Source organism: Podarcis tiliguerta, assembly GCF_965153285.1.
Source record: "Podarcis tiliguerta genome assembly, chromosome: 7".
Lineage (NCBI taxonomy): Eukaryota > Metazoa > Chordata > Lepidosauria > Squamata > Lacertidae > Podarcis > Podarcis tiliguerta.
Genome location: NC_139540.1, coordinates 61,850,751 through 61,870,612, shown reverse-complemented (window position 1 = coordinate 61,870,612; position 19,862 = coordinate 61,850,751). Strand labels below are relative to the sequence as shown.

General features: G+C 44.2%; 2 protein-coding genes across 2 annotated transcripts in view; one reads left to right on the top strand and one right to left on the bottom strand.

The window, feature by feature from the left end:
* The window catches only part of BMP6 (bone morphogenetic protein 6), an 88,121-nt gene extending 83,839 nt beyond the window's left edge, over nt 1-4,282 (top strand). The window contains exons 5-7 of the mRNA XM_083449507.1: nt 644-720; nt 1,882-1,992; nt 2,856-4,282. Of these exons, the coding sequence (XP_083305633.1) occupies nt 644-720; nt 1,882-1,992; nt 2,856-3,005 (338 nt within the window). The 3' untranslated portion in view covers nt 3,006-4,282. The remainder of the gene's footprint in view (nt 1-643; nt 721-1,881; nt 1,993-2,855) is intronic.
* The window catches only part of TXNDC5 (thioredoxin domain containing 5), a 28,223-nt gene continuing 12,473 nt past the window's right edge, over nt 4,113-19,862 (bottom strand). The window contains exons 6-10 of the mRNA XM_083449731.1: nt 16,110-16,196; nt 14,682-14,825; nt 13,169-13,251; nt 9,087-9,216; nt 4,113-5,687 (exon numbers count right to left, since the gene is read on the bottom strand). Of these exons, the coding sequence (XP_083305857.1) occupies nt 5,565-5,687; nt 9,087-9,216; nt 13,169-13,251; nt 14,682-14,825; nt 16,110-16,196 (567 nt within the window). The 3' untranslated portion in view covers nt 4,113-5,564. The remainder of the gene's footprint in view (nt 5,688-9,086; nt 9,217-13,168; nt 13,252-14,681; nt 14,826-16,109; nt 16,197-19,862) is intronic.

Below are 19,862 nucleotides of genomic sequence, written 5' to 3'. Positions count from 1 at the left end.
CAAGCTCTTACATTGTTCTCTTTTTAAAACAACTCCCAATCTCTTGTGGTTTCTAGGTTAGGTTTATTTTGAGGCAGAGGGACGCCAAAACACTGTGCCCCAGCTGGATTCTATGATCGCTTGATGTGCTTTTAGCATTGTACTTTTCCCTTTAAGTAAATACTGGTTTTTTTTAAAAAGAAGTTTCCTTCGAGACCCTGAGGAATTGCAAACAACTTCAATAGCAAGATGGTATCTAGAAAGCTGCCCATGTCCTCCTCTCTGCGGTCTGGTGGCACTGAGTCAGTTAACAAAGGGCCTCTATATCTGCAGCCTTGCAGATTACAGGTGTCAAGAGGCTGCAACAAAATTTTGTAAGCATCCCACTAGTAGTAATGAAGATGCTGGCACTATCACGACTTAGGTTGTGATAACTGAAGCACTGCACCCTATATGATGCAAACCTCTGTGGCCAGGTTGGTGCTGGCAAAACCTTGTGCGTGTTCATTTAATTTCAAATAGCAGTTTGATAAGTGAGAGAGAATTTTGCTTTGGATCTGCATTAGGCTTTAAAGCCACAAAATGTCTCTGCCATGTTATGGTGATATGTTTTTTTGATTTGTTGTTTCAAATATATCCCCCTCCCCTTTATACTTCCTCATAGATTACAACAGCAGTGACCTAAAAACAGCTTGCAGAAAGCATGAACTTTATGTTAGCTTCCAAGACTTGGGATGGCAGGTATGTGGTGTTTCTATGTCCATAAACATGCTCTGAAAACAATGCTCAGAACACAAAAGTAGATTTCTTTCTACCAGACTGAGTTCTGTGTTAGCATATCTTGGAAGAAAGTGGGGTAAAGGTCTACTTCCATTGAGTTACCTTCTTTCAGATGTTTATTTTGTATTCAGCTTTAAGTAGATAATCACATTTTAGTATGTAGAGCACAATTCCATAGGCTCACCATCAGTGTTTTTAAGCTTCACACAATTGTCACTAAAGATGGCTTCCACCATTTTAAATTACCTTTTTTTAAAAAAAAAAGTTTCTATTTATGTGGCTTATGTTGCTGGTTCCTTTAGCAGCCCAAATCACTACAGCAGTCATGGAGAATGAGATCTCTTTCTTCTATTCTCTTTGCTCTGTTGAACCCATGTGTCTTCTAACGTACATAATTATGGTATAATGTTTAACACAATGTGTGTTAGCTAGTCCAGTCATAAGGCTTTTTTGAACACAGCTTATAAGTGCTGCATGGTTCTTGCTAAAAATGCAGGGTTTTTTACACGCTAGAATCAACCAGTGGTTGACTGCCATTGGTTTCACATGTTAAATGGTTCCAACTCTTTAAAACACTTGGAAGCTTCAGTAGATTTGCACACAATTTTGTGCAAGCCCAGATTGCACATACCCTGTAACACCTTTAAAAAGGGGGTTGAAGCATGTATTGCATCATGAGCTAAACCAAGTGTATAACCCACCACAACCATAGTTTAGTGTGTATTAACTAGCTACTGTAACCGTAGACTTTTATTATAAAATACAATGTCAGGTAAACATTTTAAGAGTATGTTCTGGTTTATGTCTGCTTTTGGCATGCACAGCTCTCTACACATGGGAAAGGAGCTGGCAGATATGAACATATGTGTAGGAGGGTGTAGAAAGAATTAAACAGGCCATTGAAACATGCTCCATAGATATTTATAATACTCTGTACCTACAGCCAATACTTGAATACTGAAGCCAGGACACAAGAAACTTGGGTATAAGGAAGTGGTACAACTCTTCTAACAAGTATTCTGTAGTTTGACACAGGGAGAGTTCTGATAAGCAATGAACTGGACCAACCTGTATGCATTTGCAATAGTTATGCTTCATAGATGTAATATTATTCTTATAAAGGACTGGATAATTGCGCCCAAGGGCTATCCTGCAAACTACTGCGATGGAGAATGTTCTTTCCCACTCAATGCTCATATGAACGCCACCAATCATGCCATTGTGCAGACTTTGGTAAGTAGAGGCCTCGGCTTTGCTCATAGATGCTGTAAAACAGTTCGCCCTGCCTGGTTTCCTCCCCACCCTCCACTAATATGGTGGTTTGGGGGAGTGAAGAAGCTCCAATTTTTCTCTTTCATATCGGCGGCAAAATGTAAGAGTGGGTTGTGGGGGTGAGCAATTCATCCAGCATTTGTGGTTGGGTCTTGGGTAAATGCGGATGGCCAAGCAATTGCACTTGCAGGATGGGAGAGGAAAGCAACTCCGGGATTAGAAATTAGCCCCATTACCTTTTCTATCCAACCTTTCCTTTAATGAGCTGAGAGCAGCTGCTTTAGTCTAATACACTTGGCTAATTGAGTTGGAATTTGATCTGGGGTTCTCATGCTGGTGAGAGGAGGCAGAATTTTTTAAAGAGGCCTTTGACATACAATGTAATTTCACTTTTCAAAATACTGCCTTCATGCAGCTTATGGGCACAGTACACCTTTGATGCTTAAAAATGCCACTTCCAAGTCTCAATAAATATTTATCTCTAACAGGTAGGCCACAACTAGGATTATGTTGCATTGGGGGGGGGGGATTTAATATTTTCTTGCCCTACCACAATGCCAAGAAAAACTGCTTAACCTTCCCTAGGTTGCAGGGAAGTTGCCATTGGCATCAGTGGAAATCTACCATGAGACAAAGGGATAAGGAGGATTAATTGAACACTACATTGAGAAGTCTAATCTTTAGGGCACAGCGTTGGCCATGGAGATAAAAAAGAGCTAACCCATAGACACTGACCCAAGCTGCTTGGAGTCAGGCTCAGAAATGTGATAGATTAACAAGTTGGGCTGAAGTTACAAATATGTTTGTTAATTTACTTAAAACAGGTTCACCTAATGAATCCAGAGAACGTTCCTAAGCCATGTTGTGCCCCTACGAAGCTGAACGCAATATCAGTTCTCTACTTCGACGACAATTCCAACGTCATTTTGAAAAAATACAGGAACATGGTGGTAAGAGCTTGTGGATGTCACTGACAAAAAGTTCTCTTCAGAAAGATCTGGTGCGCCATTCTAAATAACTTCTATCCAGTGCCTCAAAGGGAAAAACCTGAAGCTTCTAAGACTGTATTTGTGCCTTAAGGAGGATTTTTGTTGTTGTTGTTGTTTGTTTTTAAGCAGAAGCAGGGGACTCCAATGCTACTTGTCCTTTTAAAGTATTTGCACAATGGTAGCCTTTGGTTCTTCTAATTTCTAAGTACACCAAAGAGGATTATAAAGTATGGACCACGGCTGAAGCAGCAAAGGTACAGACAAAAACCTGCGCGCTGTTTCAATCTTCAATTCCGTTTCTCTAAGCAGGCACCTGCCAAATCCTGGTGGCGATGCCCACAAGGAAAAAACAGAGGCTGTAGCTAAGAAATGAAATGCACTATTCAAGGCAAAAATCTCCATTCTTACATGTAGCCAAACCAAGCTCTCCTTGCTTAACTTTAAAGGCCTGCAAAATGTAGGTGAGAACGTTGATCGGCAAGGTAAGTGCCTTGTATGAACTGCTGCACTTAGGTTTCTGCAACAAGTGTTAAAAGCAAGTTTTGTCCATTGCCCTTCAACAGGGACATAACTGGCAATGTGCCCCTATAGCTATCACAAAAGGAAGTGTTCTAGAGGTTAAATTGCCCCATCAGGCTAACAGGAAGAAGCTTGTACATTTGCTCTAAAGGCAATTTCTATGCTTACATTCCGCAGCTCTCCCTGTTGCTAGTTTTGATCCCTCTCCTCCTTTTGAAAGCCTGTCTAAAGAGGAAAAAGAGGTGTGTGGGAAGGGGGGGGTAGAGGTTGTAGGACAGACCATGCAGGAGAACTGGCAGGTGGCAAGTTACTCAGTCTCACTGACCCAATTAAAAAGCACTCTTCAGATTGTGATCTGGTTGGTCAGGAATTAACTTGCACCTCTCACTTCTGAAAAACATGAATTTAAAATGTATATACAATACTTATTTCTAATGTAAGAGAAAGGTTTCCCCAAGGCAAGGAAAAGTGCACTTCCCTTTGACTACTTTGCTCTTGTAAATAAATGAAAATGATAATTTATTGCAACTGTCAGATATAGTAATTTTTAATGTACTATTAGCAAGACCAAGATTTTTTTTTTTTGTAAAAAAAAGATTTATTCAGAAACTGTGTGTGTAAACAATTGTACCACTTGATTTTTACAGGAGTCATGACTTGCACTTCAGCCTGCTCATGAGATTGTGCTTCATTAGGTTTTTAAAAGTCACCATGTTGAATAAAGGCTCCCTTTAAGGCAGAAACATGTGTGTTGATCTGATACATCTACCATATCTCAATTAGCCCTTTCCATTCTTCCTATCTGTTATGTACCCCCTGACTCTACACCCCCCACCCCCAAATTTGTGCTGGGCACATTTCCTGGCCTTCAATAGGAAGGGCAAAAGTACAGTACAAAAATTAGAAATGTAGATATGGCTAATGAAAGTTGCATTGCTCCATCTGCAACAAACAAATGGCAACAGCATCTTTCTACAGAGAAAACATCTAGCCTATGTACATACCTGAAAACTCCCCCAATAAAATGGCAATACATGTTTATATATAAACCAGATTTTTTTCCCCCAGCATCTAGTTTGCTGCTGTAGTTTAAGTGTCTATCAGTACCTGCACTAGAAATTCTTTGGCTTTAAGTCTGTCATATTGAATACCAAACTGGAAAGGAGGGGGACTGGCTGGAGAGAAGCTACTCAGAATGAAAGACCACCTGGAAAAACTTATAGGTAGGTTTTGTTCCTTTGTTTATATTACTTGGAAAGAGGCTCTTTAACCATGATTAATAAACTACAGCCCCTGAAGTAACAAAAATAACCCATCTCTAGGTTTTAAAAGAATTTTAAAAATTTATTTTTTTTAAAAAAAGGGATGATCTGGGTCTGCACAAAAGGAGTCAAATCTCTCTGTAAATGGCTGAACAGAAGTATTGTGTCTTTGAGCTGTCAAAAACTACCTGACAAATGGCATGGTTCAATAATAAATGCAGGCACACATAGTACCATTGCTTTTTGTTGTACATCCCTCATGATGAGAGAACACAAAATGACAGCAGTGGTCAGGGGCGTCTTTCCAAAGTGTGTGTGTGTGTGTTTGTTTTCCTTTGCCGCTTCTATTGATGAGACATTTAAAAAGCACTGATTTGCCAGAAATAATGTTTAAAATGTGCAGTTTTGCAAAGGTCCAGGCATGTAGTAAGTTCGTAACTGGTGTAAACTAATTTCAACCTTTCCTTACTGGTTTTAGATACAAAAAGGCAACTGACTACCAGGACAAAATGGAAGTTCATTAACACAACTAATAATGAAAACTGTTTCCAATTTGAACTATGATTGCTTGTTGTAAGCTTCTCTTAAGCTCAGCACAGTAGGGCTTTAGAGGAAACAAACACACACAGGGATACCACATTTTAGTACATTCAGTTTCCCAAATGACCACTATTGGAAATCTGGTACCAGCACACCTTGATTCAACTCCCTTGTTTACTGGACGGACACAGCTTGAGGAGCAGTATCCAAACAGACATGTTTTCTACAGTTCATCCTTCGCTTGCCCCAAGACAAAGTTGTGCAGTGTTTCAAGATCTCTGGCTCCAGTGTGCTCAGTGACTTTTTCCCCCCCACGGAAAAGCATCAGTGTTGGGTAGCCACGAACCTTCAAAAGGAGAGAAAAGAATGTAAGTGAGAAAGCAACTGCAATCCTGTATGTCCTGACTCAAAAGTACAGTATCTTTCGTTCCATAGGACGCTCCGTCCCATAGGACGCACTTACTTTTTTGGGGGGGGAAATAAAGGAATTTTTTTCCCCCTTTATTTCCCCCCCCAAAACCAGGTCGGGGAACAGTGGGATGGCTACGCTGCGCCTCCCCGCTGTCCCCCAAGCTTGTGGGGCTGGCCGATGTCTGCCCGGCGCGAGGGGCTCTGCTTCAGGGCGCCCCACACGCCGGGCAGCAGGCTGCAGACACCTGCGCGAAGCACGGGGCGTCCTCCGAAGGGCGCCCCGTGCTGCGCGCTGCAGGCTGCTGCCCGCAAGCCTTGTGCGCCCAGGGGAACTCCCCCCAGGTGCGCAAGGCTTGCGGATAGCTTCCTGGAGCCTGGAGAGCAAGAGGTGTCGGTGCACACCGACGCCTCTCGCTCTCCAGGCTTCCGCCAAAGCCTGCATTCGCTCCATAGGACGCACACACATTTCCCCTTCATTTTTGGAGGGGAAAAAGTGCGTCCTATAGAGCGAAAAATACGGTAAAAGGCTCTTCCATATGGCCAGTTTATAGTGGGCATGGCACTGCTTGGAATCTCTTATTTTTTTTTGTGGTGCCCACATATCATCCTTGCCAACCTGTACTTCCCTCAACCCCTCCAGATTTCCTCTTTAGAAAAGCAGGGAACTTAAAACCATCTGTTATATATATTATGCCACTGCTGGATGGGAGTTTCAACAGGTGGCCTCATGTTCATAACATGAGCAAATTAAGACAAGACCTGTAATAAGGCAGAGTGAGTAGTTGGGGTTGCTTAATCTCCTGAGTGGAAGGTATGCATATGCCAATTGTTCTGTAAATTACGATAATCTCGCTCTTCAAACGTTCTCCACCTTTAGCTTAAAGCACCTCAATAACTGCTTGTATTGCTGAGGAGTATTAAATCAGGCTTTATTCTCTTCCTTCTGTTTTCAAGCTTCGCCAGAGGCCACACTATATACCGTATTTTTTGCTCTATTGGACGCACCGGATCATAGGAGGGGGAGAACAGGGAAAACATATTTTTTCCTTGTTCTCCCCCTCTAAAACAAGGTGCGTTCAAGGTGCATTCACCCGAGGGTGTGGAGCTGGTGGTGGGGGGAAAACGCTGCTTCCCCCCACCCCCAGCCTCAAAGATCCCTGAAGCCAAAGATCCCTGAAGTGCAGCACCTTGCTGCCCTGGAGAGGCTTTGCGCGCAGCCGTCCCCAAGCGAGAACAGCGAGACGGAGCCCTCCGTCTCGCTGTTCTGGCTTGGGAACAGCCTTGCTAGCCTCTGCAGGAGAGCGGGGTGAAGGCACCCCGCTGCCCTGGAGAGGCTTTGCGCGCAGCCGTCCCCAAGCGAGAACAGCGAGACGGAGCCCTCCGTCTTGCTGTTCTGGCTTGGGAACAGCCTTGCTCCCCTCTGCAGGAGAGCGGGGTGAAGGCACCCCGCTGCCCTGGAGAGGCTTTGCGCGCAGCCATCCCCAAGCGAGAACAGCGAGACGGAGCCCTCCGCAGCGCTCCGTCTCCCTGTTCTGCCTTTCGGCTTAGCGGCGCAGCCTGCATTCGCTCTATAGGACGCACACACATTTCCCCTTAATTTTTCGAGGAGAAAAAGTGCGTCCTATAGAGCGAAAAATATGGTATACATTTAAACCACTATACCACTTCAAACCTTCAACAGCTTCCCCCAAAGAATTTTGGGAGGTGCTGAGAATTGTTAGGAGACCCCTATTCCCCTGGTGCTGGAGGAGACTCTTGAGAGTCCCATGGACTGCAAGAAGATCAAACCTCTCCATTCTGAAGGAAATCAGCCCTGAGTGCTCACTGGAAGGACAGATTGTGAAGCTGAGACTCCAATACTTTGGCCACCTCATGAGAAGAGAAGACTCCCTGGAAAAGACCCTGGTGCTGGGAAAGATGGAGGGCACAAGGAGAAGGGGACGACAGAGGACGAGATGGTTGGATAGTGTCTTCGAAGCTACAAACACGAGTCTGACCAAACTGCGGGAGGAAGTGGAAGACAGGAGTGCCTGGCGCGCTCTGGTCCATGGGGTCACGAAGAGTCGGACACAACTAAACAACAACATTCCCCTGCATGGCTTAACATTCAATCCTTGTTCACAGAGAACTCTGGAAATTGTAGCTCTGTGAGGGGAATAGGGATCTCCTAACAGATCTCAGCCCCTTAAATAAAGTGCAGCTCCCAGAATTCTTTGGGGGAAGCCGTTAAGTGTTATCATACTGGTTTGCACTGGCACCAACTCCTGGGGGCCTGGACACCCACAAAAGAATTATTATGGGTACTTGGCACGCGACCTCACGGGGGGCGGTGGAAGTCACATCTTCAGGCCCCGGGGGGCCTCCCAGGCCCAGACGCTGTGCCAGTGCTGGTTTAAATGGGTAGTGTACATGTGGCCCAAGAGTCTCCTCCCTCCTCCAGCAGGAGGAAGCACCTGGTGCATGGAGGTGTCAGAGATTTGTGAAAAGAAAAAAGCAAGAGGCAGCAGGTATCTCCATACAGCAGGAAGGCTCCCCCTTCCTTGTTGCTTCCTGCTTCCCTTCCCACAAACCACTCATCAGGACTGATTCCCCCCCTCCTCCTCTCTCAACAACACAACTGGATTGCAAGGTGCTTTAAGCTGGAAGTTAAACAACAGCTGGAGATAGCCAGGAGAGAGGAAATACCTTTAACATACAGAGAACGTATGCAACTCCCCCAGCCCTGCCAGAAAAGTGGTCCCCATCACTTTGTAGTTTAATTAGGAAAAGGTTTCTGGCCAAGCACAGTCAGAATGAAATGTATTCAAGGAGCTTGGTCATGATGAAGGCTACATTGAGAACTCTGTATGTGCCGTGGGGCTTTGGAGATTAGCTCCTCCGTTTTCAAAGCGTCCCCACAACGTCCCAAAAGCCACGCCCTAAATTCAGTACAGTAGTACCTCCGGTTACGTAACCCTCTGGATACGTAAACTTCGGGATGCGAAAGCGGCAAACTCGGAATTATTTTACCGGGTTTTGCCGCATGCGCAGAAGCAGTCCTCAGGTTGCGAAATCCTTGGGATCCGACCGTACCTCCGGAACGGATCCTGTCTGCAACCGGAGGTACCACTGTAGTTTCAGAACCACATCTGACCACACGTAGTCAGTGGGGTTAAGCAGGTACAACAAGCACACTATGTAGAAACTCCTCAGCTTTAGCTCATGTCTTTTTACACAACCCATAGTGAAAAGATTCTGTACACATTCTTCCCTGTAGCAGACACTAGTTACTTTGGAGAGTTAACTGTAAACCAAGCAGAAACACAGTGTAAAGTCATCTAGCTTCCATACTTACAGAAAATCTATTGCAGACATTGCGTTCCATGGTGCAGTCGACTTCTGCTATCTTGACATCTACTGGTCCTGGAAAGTTCTTTTTTGAGAGATTCTCCCAAGTGGGAGCCAGGTTTTTACAGTGACCGCACCTGGGGGGGAGGGATTAGCATGAAAGCATATATCATTTTTTAAATAAATAAAAAAATCTCCCCATGTTGATTTCAATCTATAACAGGGGTTTGTTTCTTTTAAGTAACGTTTTTAAAGTACAAAACAATACTTTCCAAGCCAGAATCTCAAATAAAAAGCACAAATTAAGAAAAATCAATCCTACCGCATGAGACATTGGATCATTTTCAATAGCCATACGACACCAAAAAACATTGAGTTGTATCTACTTCAACCATTCTTAGGCAGCACTAGTTCATCCAAAAATTACAAATAACACTTTGTCCCACATTTGATGAGGCAAGGCTGGGCAAAAGGTCAGGAAGAGCCCCTGCCCTCCTCATTCCTTAGGAGGGTGCAGGTCTCCTTGAAGAGAAGCACGAGACTCTGCTGCCTTCCAAGTGCTTTGTGAAAGGGACGGAGACAGCAATAAACTTAATTTTGGCTACCAATTTAAAGGAGGGGGGAAACCCCACTGATAATTCATCTTTTTTTCTGTTGTGATGTAAATGTGCCCTCCTCTAACAACCTAGGTTTCCTTAAAGTTTCTTAAATTTCCATCAGATTAAGAAATAACGTACCATTTGAACAAATGCTTCTAAAGCCACAGCCCTAAACCCACCTATCGCTAAGTAGGTTCTTGCTGAAATCAATGAAGCAAAATGTCCTCACGCCACAGCCCTCAAGCTTACCCAAAACTCAGAAAGCAATAAAGCAAGGTTTCCACCTCTTGACATGTTGTTTATACAACAGTGAGGCTAACATTTAAAATATGCTGCTATCCATCACTTCTCAAAAAAGATGGTGGTGTTTTTTAGAGAGGGAGTAGGAGTGGCTTTGTTATTCTAGGTCTATTTCAAAATCACAACTCTAGCACAGCTAGTGCCCCAACCCTTTAAGTTACCTCGCCAGAAAAACCTAAGATTTATTCCTCTGTTGCTGGTCCGTTCTTGTTGTAACAGATTCATAAATTTAAAAATTGCCTCCATAAACCAAAGAGGGTCCAAATATCGTGAGGTTATATATGAGGAAGTGGCTGGCTTGCTCATTTCCTCCCTGCATCCCAAAACTTACCTGGCAAGCAACAGAATTATCTTAAGATGCAGCAGAATAACCAGGCAAATACTGGGATACTTAAATGTTTTCTGCCAGTCTAAATGCCCATCTAATGTTCCAGTCACATTTGCACAGGGGCAGATGCAGGACTGTGCTTTGAAACAGACCTGCTTCCCGTGGAACACCCAGTCTGTGTTATGTAACAACACGGCATGCAATCCAGTCACAAGCGAAGCGCTTTGATGCTCCACTGATGCTCCACTGCAAAGAGTCTAAACACTTACTAAATTGTGGCCACAGCATGTCCACAGTAAGCTGCACTGGAATAAACCTGCAAACCAACTCGGTGCATGAATATACTATCCCTGTTATTATAAAGTAGATGTTAGAAAACTGGCAGCCATCAAGCTGAAATCAGCCTATGCACGTAAATCAATGTTTGATCTATCACTGCTGTGACATTAAGTTCCGCACTACTTTCCCAGTCAGTAGCTGATTCAAGGCACTACTTATAAAAATATTAAAAACCTGCTCCCTGCCTTATGAAACAAAAGGAATCATTTTTAAGGTCTCTTACTATATACAGGGTGTGTATTAAGAGGGCTACTGACCATATGTACTGAAAACTATTAAGATGAGATGGGCTTTTTACTTGTCGTTCAGCTTAATGTTAATATTTACTTAAAACAAAGTAAAGGGCAAAAGGAGACCTCGGAGAACTAGCGGTTGCTTAGCCAAACATAAAACAGCTGACATGCAAGAGAAAAAGGTCAATTTGTATACAATGAACTATAATTGTGTACACAATTTAGCTGGCCAGGAATAGGCTACTGGCTATTTGTGTAGCAAACATTAGCCTGAACTGAAGCTTTTCATGGAAACAACTTGTTGCCAAATGAGAGTGGATTTGGTCAGGTGGCATTTAGAATATCTTTAACGCAGCCCTCACTTTTGGATATTTAGCATCCTTGTGGCATGGCTCTTTTTAGAATGAAGTCAGGAGAGAATGGAAGCTATATTTGGAATGCAGTTCTGCTCTAAGATTTGCCGAAGAGCTCAGTGAATTCTACAGATATCTCTTCTCTTTCACATGCATCTTTCTCAAGTGTAAATAATTAAGACCAGACCAGTTTCACCTAATGCCATTCATCTAAGTGCCACCTGCTAAGTGGCAGGCTTGGTGGGTGAATTGCATAGGGACAACCTACGTTTCCTATTGCTAACAACTTTCCCAAACTCCAGGTTTCCCTACTATCAGCAATAGCATAGGATAAGACGACGGGAAGTCTCCACGAGCCTGGAAGGTCAGCAAAGACACCACAGAACAGTATGGTGGAGCTAGCACTGCATGAGATCAAGAACCGAACCACTTCTGTAGTTAAATAAATTTTCACATCCATGCTCGGTTATCAAGTCACTAGGTGGTCTTCAGCCAGTCTCTGGGCCGATCCACACACCATATTTATCACGTATTGACTACAGAAAGCACACATCTGTCAGTAAGTCACCACCGATCTAACAGAACTTTTGCCTGGCAATTTTGTTTGCTGTGATGTGAGTGGAGAAGTGGGGTATAACTCTTAACAACTGAACTTTAGTCCATCAGACAGAACGGCTTGGTTCTTGACTGTGTCATTCTTAGACTGGGTGAAATCAGTTGAGGAGCCAACTCAATGTTTTTCAATATAAGCAATTCATACTTTCAGTATAACGAAGATCTGCGAAACTGACTTAAATGTACGTGAACCAGACCCCAACCTGTACCTATGGCAATTAAATCAGATCTGATACCCCTCTCCCCAAATAAAACATGCTTAAACCTGGGGTTCTATGTAGCATGAACAGCAGAATTCTTTTTTAGTATCAGCTTAGGCAGGATCGTATGTTATAAAGCAAGACGTACAAAATGTCATACATGCAAAATCTTGAGACTGTTATGGCCTGAGTCAAATACATCCAACACAAAGGCCTGGGAACGAGTACATTAAGAGGACAATCTCAGCAGGATTTGGGCTCATCTCGCTTTATTGGCCGAGGGAGCCGGCGTACAGTTTCCAGGCCATGTGGCCAGCATGACTAAGCCGCTTCTGGCAAACCAGAGCAGCGCACGGAAACATCGTTTACCTTCCCGTCAGAGCGGTACCTATTTATCTACTTGCACTTTGACATGCTTTCAAACTGCTAGGCTGGCAGGAGCAGGGACAGAGCAACGGGAGCTCACCCCGTCGCAGGGATTCGAACCGCCGACCTTCTGATCGGCAAGTCCTAGGCTCTGTGGTTTAACCCACAGCGCCACCCGAGTCCCTAATAGAGAATATATCCCCTTGCTTAACTTTCAAAGGCGCCTCTCTTTCCTCTTGCGCACCACCGTTACTAGGCACAAAGTCCTTTCCGTTTCCTGACCGGTAAGACCTCCCAGTAGTTGCAGCACGAAAGAAAGAGGAGAAGCCCTTCTGCAACAGGTAGAGGTGCTGCCATTGGCTAATCTGACAGGGGCAGGTGGACCTCTTCATGCAGTTTGCTAGGCCTGATTTAGCATGTAGACTCACCATTCCTGCTCTAAACAGCCAGCAAATTAACGGTCTGCCAGGGGTACCTCCAGCTCATCTCTAACAAGACACGGAGGCAAAGAATAGCTCCCAGATGGAAACTAGTTTTCACTTCTGGATAAATGCTACCAACAGGTAAATAAGGTCACAATTATCCCACTCTAAAGGCGGAAATAAGTAAGTGAGGAGAACAACAGCAGTAACAACAGCACAGAAACAAAAAGTTCAAATGCCTGCAATCCCAAATGTTTTCTCTGTTGAAAACGTTTATCTATTCACTTCATTTGTTGTTCTAGTAATCAATAAAATCCTCATGCAGAAAACTTACCATGGAGCGTAGAACTTAATGAAGGTGATCCCCTGAGACACTTCTTTATCAAAGTCTTTTTCAGAGAGGGAAAGGACTTTGCCCTGTCAAAGGAAAGGGAGGTGAAAGTCAAAACGGCTTCAAACATGCCAAGTGCGTACTTGGAAGTGATAAAAGTCTCTCGCCACTGCTATGATGCTGTATTAAGAAAAAGGGGTGCATAGAGGAAGCCATGCCACAGTGTGGAGATTTCCCAATCTCTACCCAATACATGAGGCTTTTCAATACATCCCGAGTTTGCTTCACTTGCTGGGCCAGGCCAATTGTTTTCTCTGCAGTTCATTTACCATCAGGTGAGAGCCACTGGAAGGGGGGAAAGGGTGGCACTCAGACGTATGCAGCTGCACTCACTGAGGAGCTAATTAAAAGCAATCTGTGAAGCACTCCTTGAAAATCCCTCATATGAGTACTGCAGCCTAAATGGACATCACTATCATTTTAATTTTCTGGATTCAAATTCCTTGTTCAGCACCTCCTGTTTTATTGTAGTCCCATCGTCCCCCTCCATTTGTTCCCTGCCTTCTTGCTGTGCCAACCCAAAACAGGGCAGAATCTGATCATGACTACCTCTGTCCTGGCAACAAGCTGTGATGTCACAAGGATGGTGACTTAAGTGAGAAAGAGGCTACAGGAAATGTAACATATACCATCCAATAGGAAGGGAACACTTCTCTATTTAGCTACATATATTATCTATCCATATACAGTGGTACCTCAGGTTAAATACGCTTCAGGTTACAGACTCCGCTAACCCAGAAATAGTGCTTCAGGTTAAGAACTTTGCTTCAGGATGAGAACAGAAATCGTGCTCTGGCGGCACGGCGGCCGCAGGAGGCCCCATTAGCTAAAGTGGTGCTTCAGGTTAAGAACAGTTTCAGGTTAAGTACGGACCTCTGGAACTAAGTACTTAACCTGAGGTATCACTGTATTATCTTTAAACTAAAAGGATGAGAGGCCAGGAACCATTTCATTCAGACACGAACCTGATATACACAGTATAGCGACATATGTATGTATGGTTGTGCACATTTACATGAAAGCACAGCTCCATGGCAGCAGTCAATGCACACTTTTTAAAAAGCAACAACAGATTTATTGCAAATTCTGATCAAGTGTTATAACTAGAACCCTAGTGGAGGCATGACAGCAAAATCGCAAGAATAATTTTTAGAGTTTGGGGAAAACATTTAAGAGGTATTATTTAGGACATGGGTAGGCAACCTAAGGCCTGGGGACCGGATGTGGCCCAATTGCCTTCTCAATCCAGCCTGCAGACGGTCTGGGAATCAGTGTGCTTTTACATGAGTAGAATGTGCCCTTTTATTTAAAATGCATCTTTTTTGTGGGGCATAGGAATTTGTTCATTTATTATTATTATTATTTTCAAAATATAGTCCAGCCCCCCACAAGGTCTGAGGGACAGTGGGCTGACGCCCCGCTGAAAAAGTTTGCTGACCCCTGATTTAGGACTTACCTCTTCTTCTGGAGCTGCTTCTCTAGGTGGTGACGGTGCTTCTGTAGGTTTAGCATCTCCTGAGGCTTCTTTGGCGTCTTTTAGCTGGGATTCTACATATTCTTTCAAAGAGTCCAAATCTCTCTTTCCTTTATATTGGTCAACCTACAAAACAACAATGACAACATGTGAATTATTTAGTTTAGCAAATCTTTCTTGAATCCCCATTTGAAGATGCTCACATTTAAGCACTCATTGCTACATATCTATATCATCCTACCAATTCATTAGCTTGGTTTATTGAATTCCACAGCTTAAGTTTTTTGCTTTTTGCCAAGAGATCCTTGCAAATCTTAATGCATTTTGAGTAACAGAGTGAGTTAAGAGTTCCTTTTAAAAAGAATATAAAACTTTGCATTTTCCCTATTTTTTCCAAAAAATTCCACCTACCCGTCCACAAAAAAACAAAACAAAAAACACCCTGTGAGGAAAAAGCAGCTTCAAAATTTCTGGAAATTTCACATCTCTATCGAGAACCCTGAGTTAGCAGGATTCTAAAAGGTGTGAGGAGCTTCCATGAGTATAGGAGGCCCTGAAGACGAGGGAACTTGAAAGGAACTGTGCAACTACTGGGAGAGCGCTAAAGGCACAATCCATGCAATAACAACAACAATAATAAAATTCTTTATACCCCGCCCATCTGGTTGGGTTTCTCCAGTCACTCTGGGCGGCTCCCAACAAAACATTAAAAACACGATAAAACATCAAACATTAAAAACTTTCCTAAACATGGCTGCCTTCAGATGTCTTCTAAAAGTCAGATAGTTGTTCATTTCCTTGACATCTGGCGGGAGGGCGTTCCACAGGGCGGGCACCACTACCAAGAAGGCCCTCTGCCTTCAGCTCCTTTTAAAACTTGTGTCGCCCCTTCAAGTGAGCAATAACTGAACAGGAAGGGCCAGGAATTAAGGCAAGTGCTCTGAAACCAAAGCACACATTCCGGGAACAAGGTAATTATTCTCTTCTCTGATGCTCATGCATGCCCTCCATCACCCCACCCCACCCCACCCCGGTGAGGAGGAAGATCCACAAGGACTCAATGCTCCACAGACTGGAGCATGTTCTCCTTATCAGCCTTGTCCAAAGGCAACACCCATGATAGCTTTACACCTCCTCTGTGAAAGCGGGAGCTCAGTAGTGGAAGCTGGAGGTATTTTATATGTGTGCATTTTCCATTATATATTTGTGTGTGTGTATAAAACGACATGTTTGTTCTACTCGGCATTTCACAGCTCCTATGACCTGTGGCTACATAAAGATTCAGTTTCACAAACTACACCATCGGGCTTTCACAGTCCATTCCAGGGCAGGCCTGAAAGTGACGTAACCGATCCCATCACGTAAACATAGGAAACTGAATAAAGGGGGCAAGCTTCGTAATAACCTCACCTTCTCTCCTCCTCTGAACCAAAGGAGGGTTGGGTAACCGCGCACTTGGTTTTCCGAGCAGACTTCATTATGTTGTGTGCAATCCACCTGAAACACCACACAAGTATCAAGTAAAAAGGCCATTGTGAATTTCACAAAGTAAGGGTATAAGCTGTCAGCAGGTGCGCTGAAATATTTAACTCTCGCTGCTGTGCAAAAAAGAGAGACACAACTGCTGAAGGGCGTCACCATGATTACATATATAAAGAAGCTAAACATACTGGGCACGGCACATGATTGAAAACGGCACATTTTCCTGCCCTTGGGGTTGCATCTAAAAAACCATGGAACGAAAGAAGAAAGGACCTGGGACGAAGAGATGAAAACATGCTATAAACTAAAACGAAGTAAAAGGAGTGATAATAAAACCTGAAAAATATAATCAAAGGAAATGAATTTGGGGGAGGGGAATGCAAGAAAACATATGAGGTCATATATGTAACGGGGAAGGAGTTCCATGCCTCAGAAGCTGCAAGAGAGACAAGGTGCATAGCTAGAACGGACAGCTTAATAGGTTCGATGAATGCAAGGACCCAGGAGGAAAACAGAGAGAAAGCAGGAGTAGAAATGTGCAGAGACGCAAAATAAGACTCATGGGGCCAATAGACGACGCCAGTGAAGATAAAAACACAGAAGAGAAATATACAGAGGTGTCACATGATTGAAACACAACCGAACAAAAAGTTAAATGAGCAGAAGAGCTGGGAATGGAGAGAAGAGTTTTAAGTGGGGAGGTTGGTGAGGGAAGCATTACAATAAGCCTTGCAACGTAAAAGGGAGAGTATAAGGGCTTAGGTGGAACAACTTGATCAGAAGGTATGTGCGTGTGTGTGGTGCTTTTTAAAAACAGTATTATAAAAGAGAGAACCGACAGACCTCAGCTAGAGCAGTAATGTGAGCCAAGCAAGAGAAAGAAGGATCAAAGACAATGCCCAGCCTCTTAACTTGCTGAGAAGACTGAAGAGTGAAGTTGCTGACTGAAAGAGAAAGAGAAGGGGAAAGGTGATTGAAGGGGAAACATGACAAATTCCATCCTTTGTATACAGTGTTTGCGATAAGGGTCCAACATCCCAGCAGAAGACAGTTGGAAGCATTAGACAGACTGGTGTTAGGAGGCAGTATTGGCTCTGAAAAGCAGGTGCTGGAAGCACAAAACAGGGGAGGGTCCTTGCCTTCATGGCCAGCTTTAGGTTTCCTGAAGGCACCTGGCTGGTCTCCCTTGGAAACAGGGCGGCTGGGCTAATGAACACTCAGGCTGACCCAGCAAGGCTCTTGAGATGTTTTTTTTGTAAGGGGGAAGAGAGAGAAAGGAACACAGCGAGAAAGAAAGGAAGAGAAAGGCAGAGTTGGACGGCACCGTGTAAGAATTTCAAGAGCAAGAGTCAATGCCAAGGAAAGGAGCTAAGGACTGAGCGCAGCAGACACCAGCTCAGAGAGGAAACTGAGAAAGAAGAGTGCCATTAAAGGAAGCTTTAAAAGGACAGGTCATGATGGGAGGGAAGCCAAGAAAAGAGAGTTATTAACAAACCCCCAAATAACGCCGAGGACTAAGGAGCAGAGAGGGATCAAGTGTATCAAAACATGAGGCAAGATCAATGAGAGCAAGAGGATTTTATATAGGGCCGTCTCAATAGAATGCAGATGTTGAATACCAGCCTGGAAAAGGAACTGTTGTAAAAAGAAAACCTGGGTGCTGTTGTTCAAGTACTTTGGATAACGAAAGATAGAAATGGAAAGGAGGTGAGGGGTTTTATTTTTAAAATAAAAATGGGGAACCACGGGGCAGGGTTTACCTAACAAGTCCTATCAGTGGAAGCCCTGAGCAAGGAAGCAACAGGGCACTTGTGCAACTGGGCTCCCCCCTCCTGTCCTGCCCTCAAATAGGCTCTGGGGGCATTGGGAGAAGACATAGCAAGTTTAAAGCACAACAGGGAAGGGTGAGAAGAAAGGTAAAGGCTGAAAATAGAACAAGATTTATACGATACTCTGGTTTCTCTTCAGATCGTATAAATAGAATTAGAGAGGAAAGAACAGATGCAGTATTTGCTGTGGAAAAAAGGAAGGAAATAAGGAAGAGGGGGAACTGGGTCAAAAGAAGAAAAGCAACAGCAGGAAATGAAAGCAGAGAAGATGGGTAAAAAATAGTGATGATAATAATGATGATGAAGAATACAGCCAGAACTAGAGAGTAATGAAGAATGAAGAGCAGAAATCAATAAGCTGTTGGACAAAATTATTACAGGAAACTGATGAAGGGACAGCAGAGGAGAAGGATAATGATGAGCATGAAGTAGCAAACCCGATGCTAATCAAGTCAAATTTGGCCCAGGGGCATCCAGGAGCTCTGACCCAGAAGCAAAAGGAGCATGAGAAGGAAGAGAAGAAAGGCTAAGGTGCATGGGGTAAACCAGGCATAGGCAAACTCCAACCCTCCAGAAGTTTGGGGCTACAATTCCCATCATCCCTGTCTAACAGGACCAGTGGTCAGGGATGATGAGAATTGTAGTCCCAAACATCTGGAGGGCTGGAGTTTGCCTATGCCTGGGGTAAACATTGCAGCAAGAGCAGATCCTGTTCACTGCTCCATTCAGTCAGCCAGGCCCTCTTCCACTCTGTTCCCTCGTCTCACTCAGTTTTCTCCCATCAGTCAGCATTTGTTGCCTACTAAGCAACAAAAGGGACGCGGGTGGCGCTGTGGTTTAAAGCCTCAGTGCCTAGGACTTGCCGATCAAAAGGTCGGCAGTTCGAATCCCCGCGGCGGGGTGCGCTCCCGTTGCTCGGTCCCAGTGCATGCCAACCTAGCAGTTCGAAAGCACCCTCGGGTGCAAGTAGATAAATAGGGACCGCTTACTAGCGGGAAGGTAAACGGCGTTCCGTGTGCTGCGCTGGCTCTCCAGATGCAGCTTGTCACGCTGGCCACGTGACCCAGAAGTGTCTGTGGACAGCGCTGGCTCCCGGCCTCTAGGGTGAGATGAGCGCACAACCCTAGAGTCTGTCAAGACTGGCCCGTAAGGGCAGGGGTACCTTTACCTTACCTTTAAGCAACAAATGTAAGCTGTTAGTCCCCTTTTAGGGTTTCCCTAAACCTGCAGCTATTGCAGGGTGATTTATGTATTTATTGGAACCCCTTGTTTGCCTGCCTTTCCTCATCAAAAGCTGTGCATGGGTGGCGTTGCTTTGGCGGCATAAGCAATGGCATTCATAGCCATTCGTAGGGAATGATTAGACAAGGTCTAAGATGCAAACAGCAGAACGGATGGGAGATGCGAGAAGTGAGAGTGGCAGAAGGAGGGAAGACAGGGAAAATGCCGAGCAAATTTATCAGAATGAGGGTTAATTTGTAAAGTGAAGCCAACAGGAATAAGAATTGGAAGGGAAGAAAGGAGGAAAGTAAGCCAGTACTGTACTCAAAAGTCAGATGTGGATGAACAGGATGGTGATAAATCACAGCAGCCCACAAATTAAAAGGAGCAGTGGAAAGAACACACACAATTAAACTATGGAACTCACTGCCACAGGAGGCAGTGGTGGCCACCAACCTCAGATGGCTGTAAAAGAGGACTAGGCAAATTCAGGGAGGACATCAAAGACTACTAATGATGGCAATGCTCTGCCTCTGTTTCTGGAAACCACGGGAGGGGAGAGTGCTCTTGTGCTCAAATTCTGCTTGTGGGTTTATCACGGGCATCTGGTTGACAATTATAAGAACAGGAT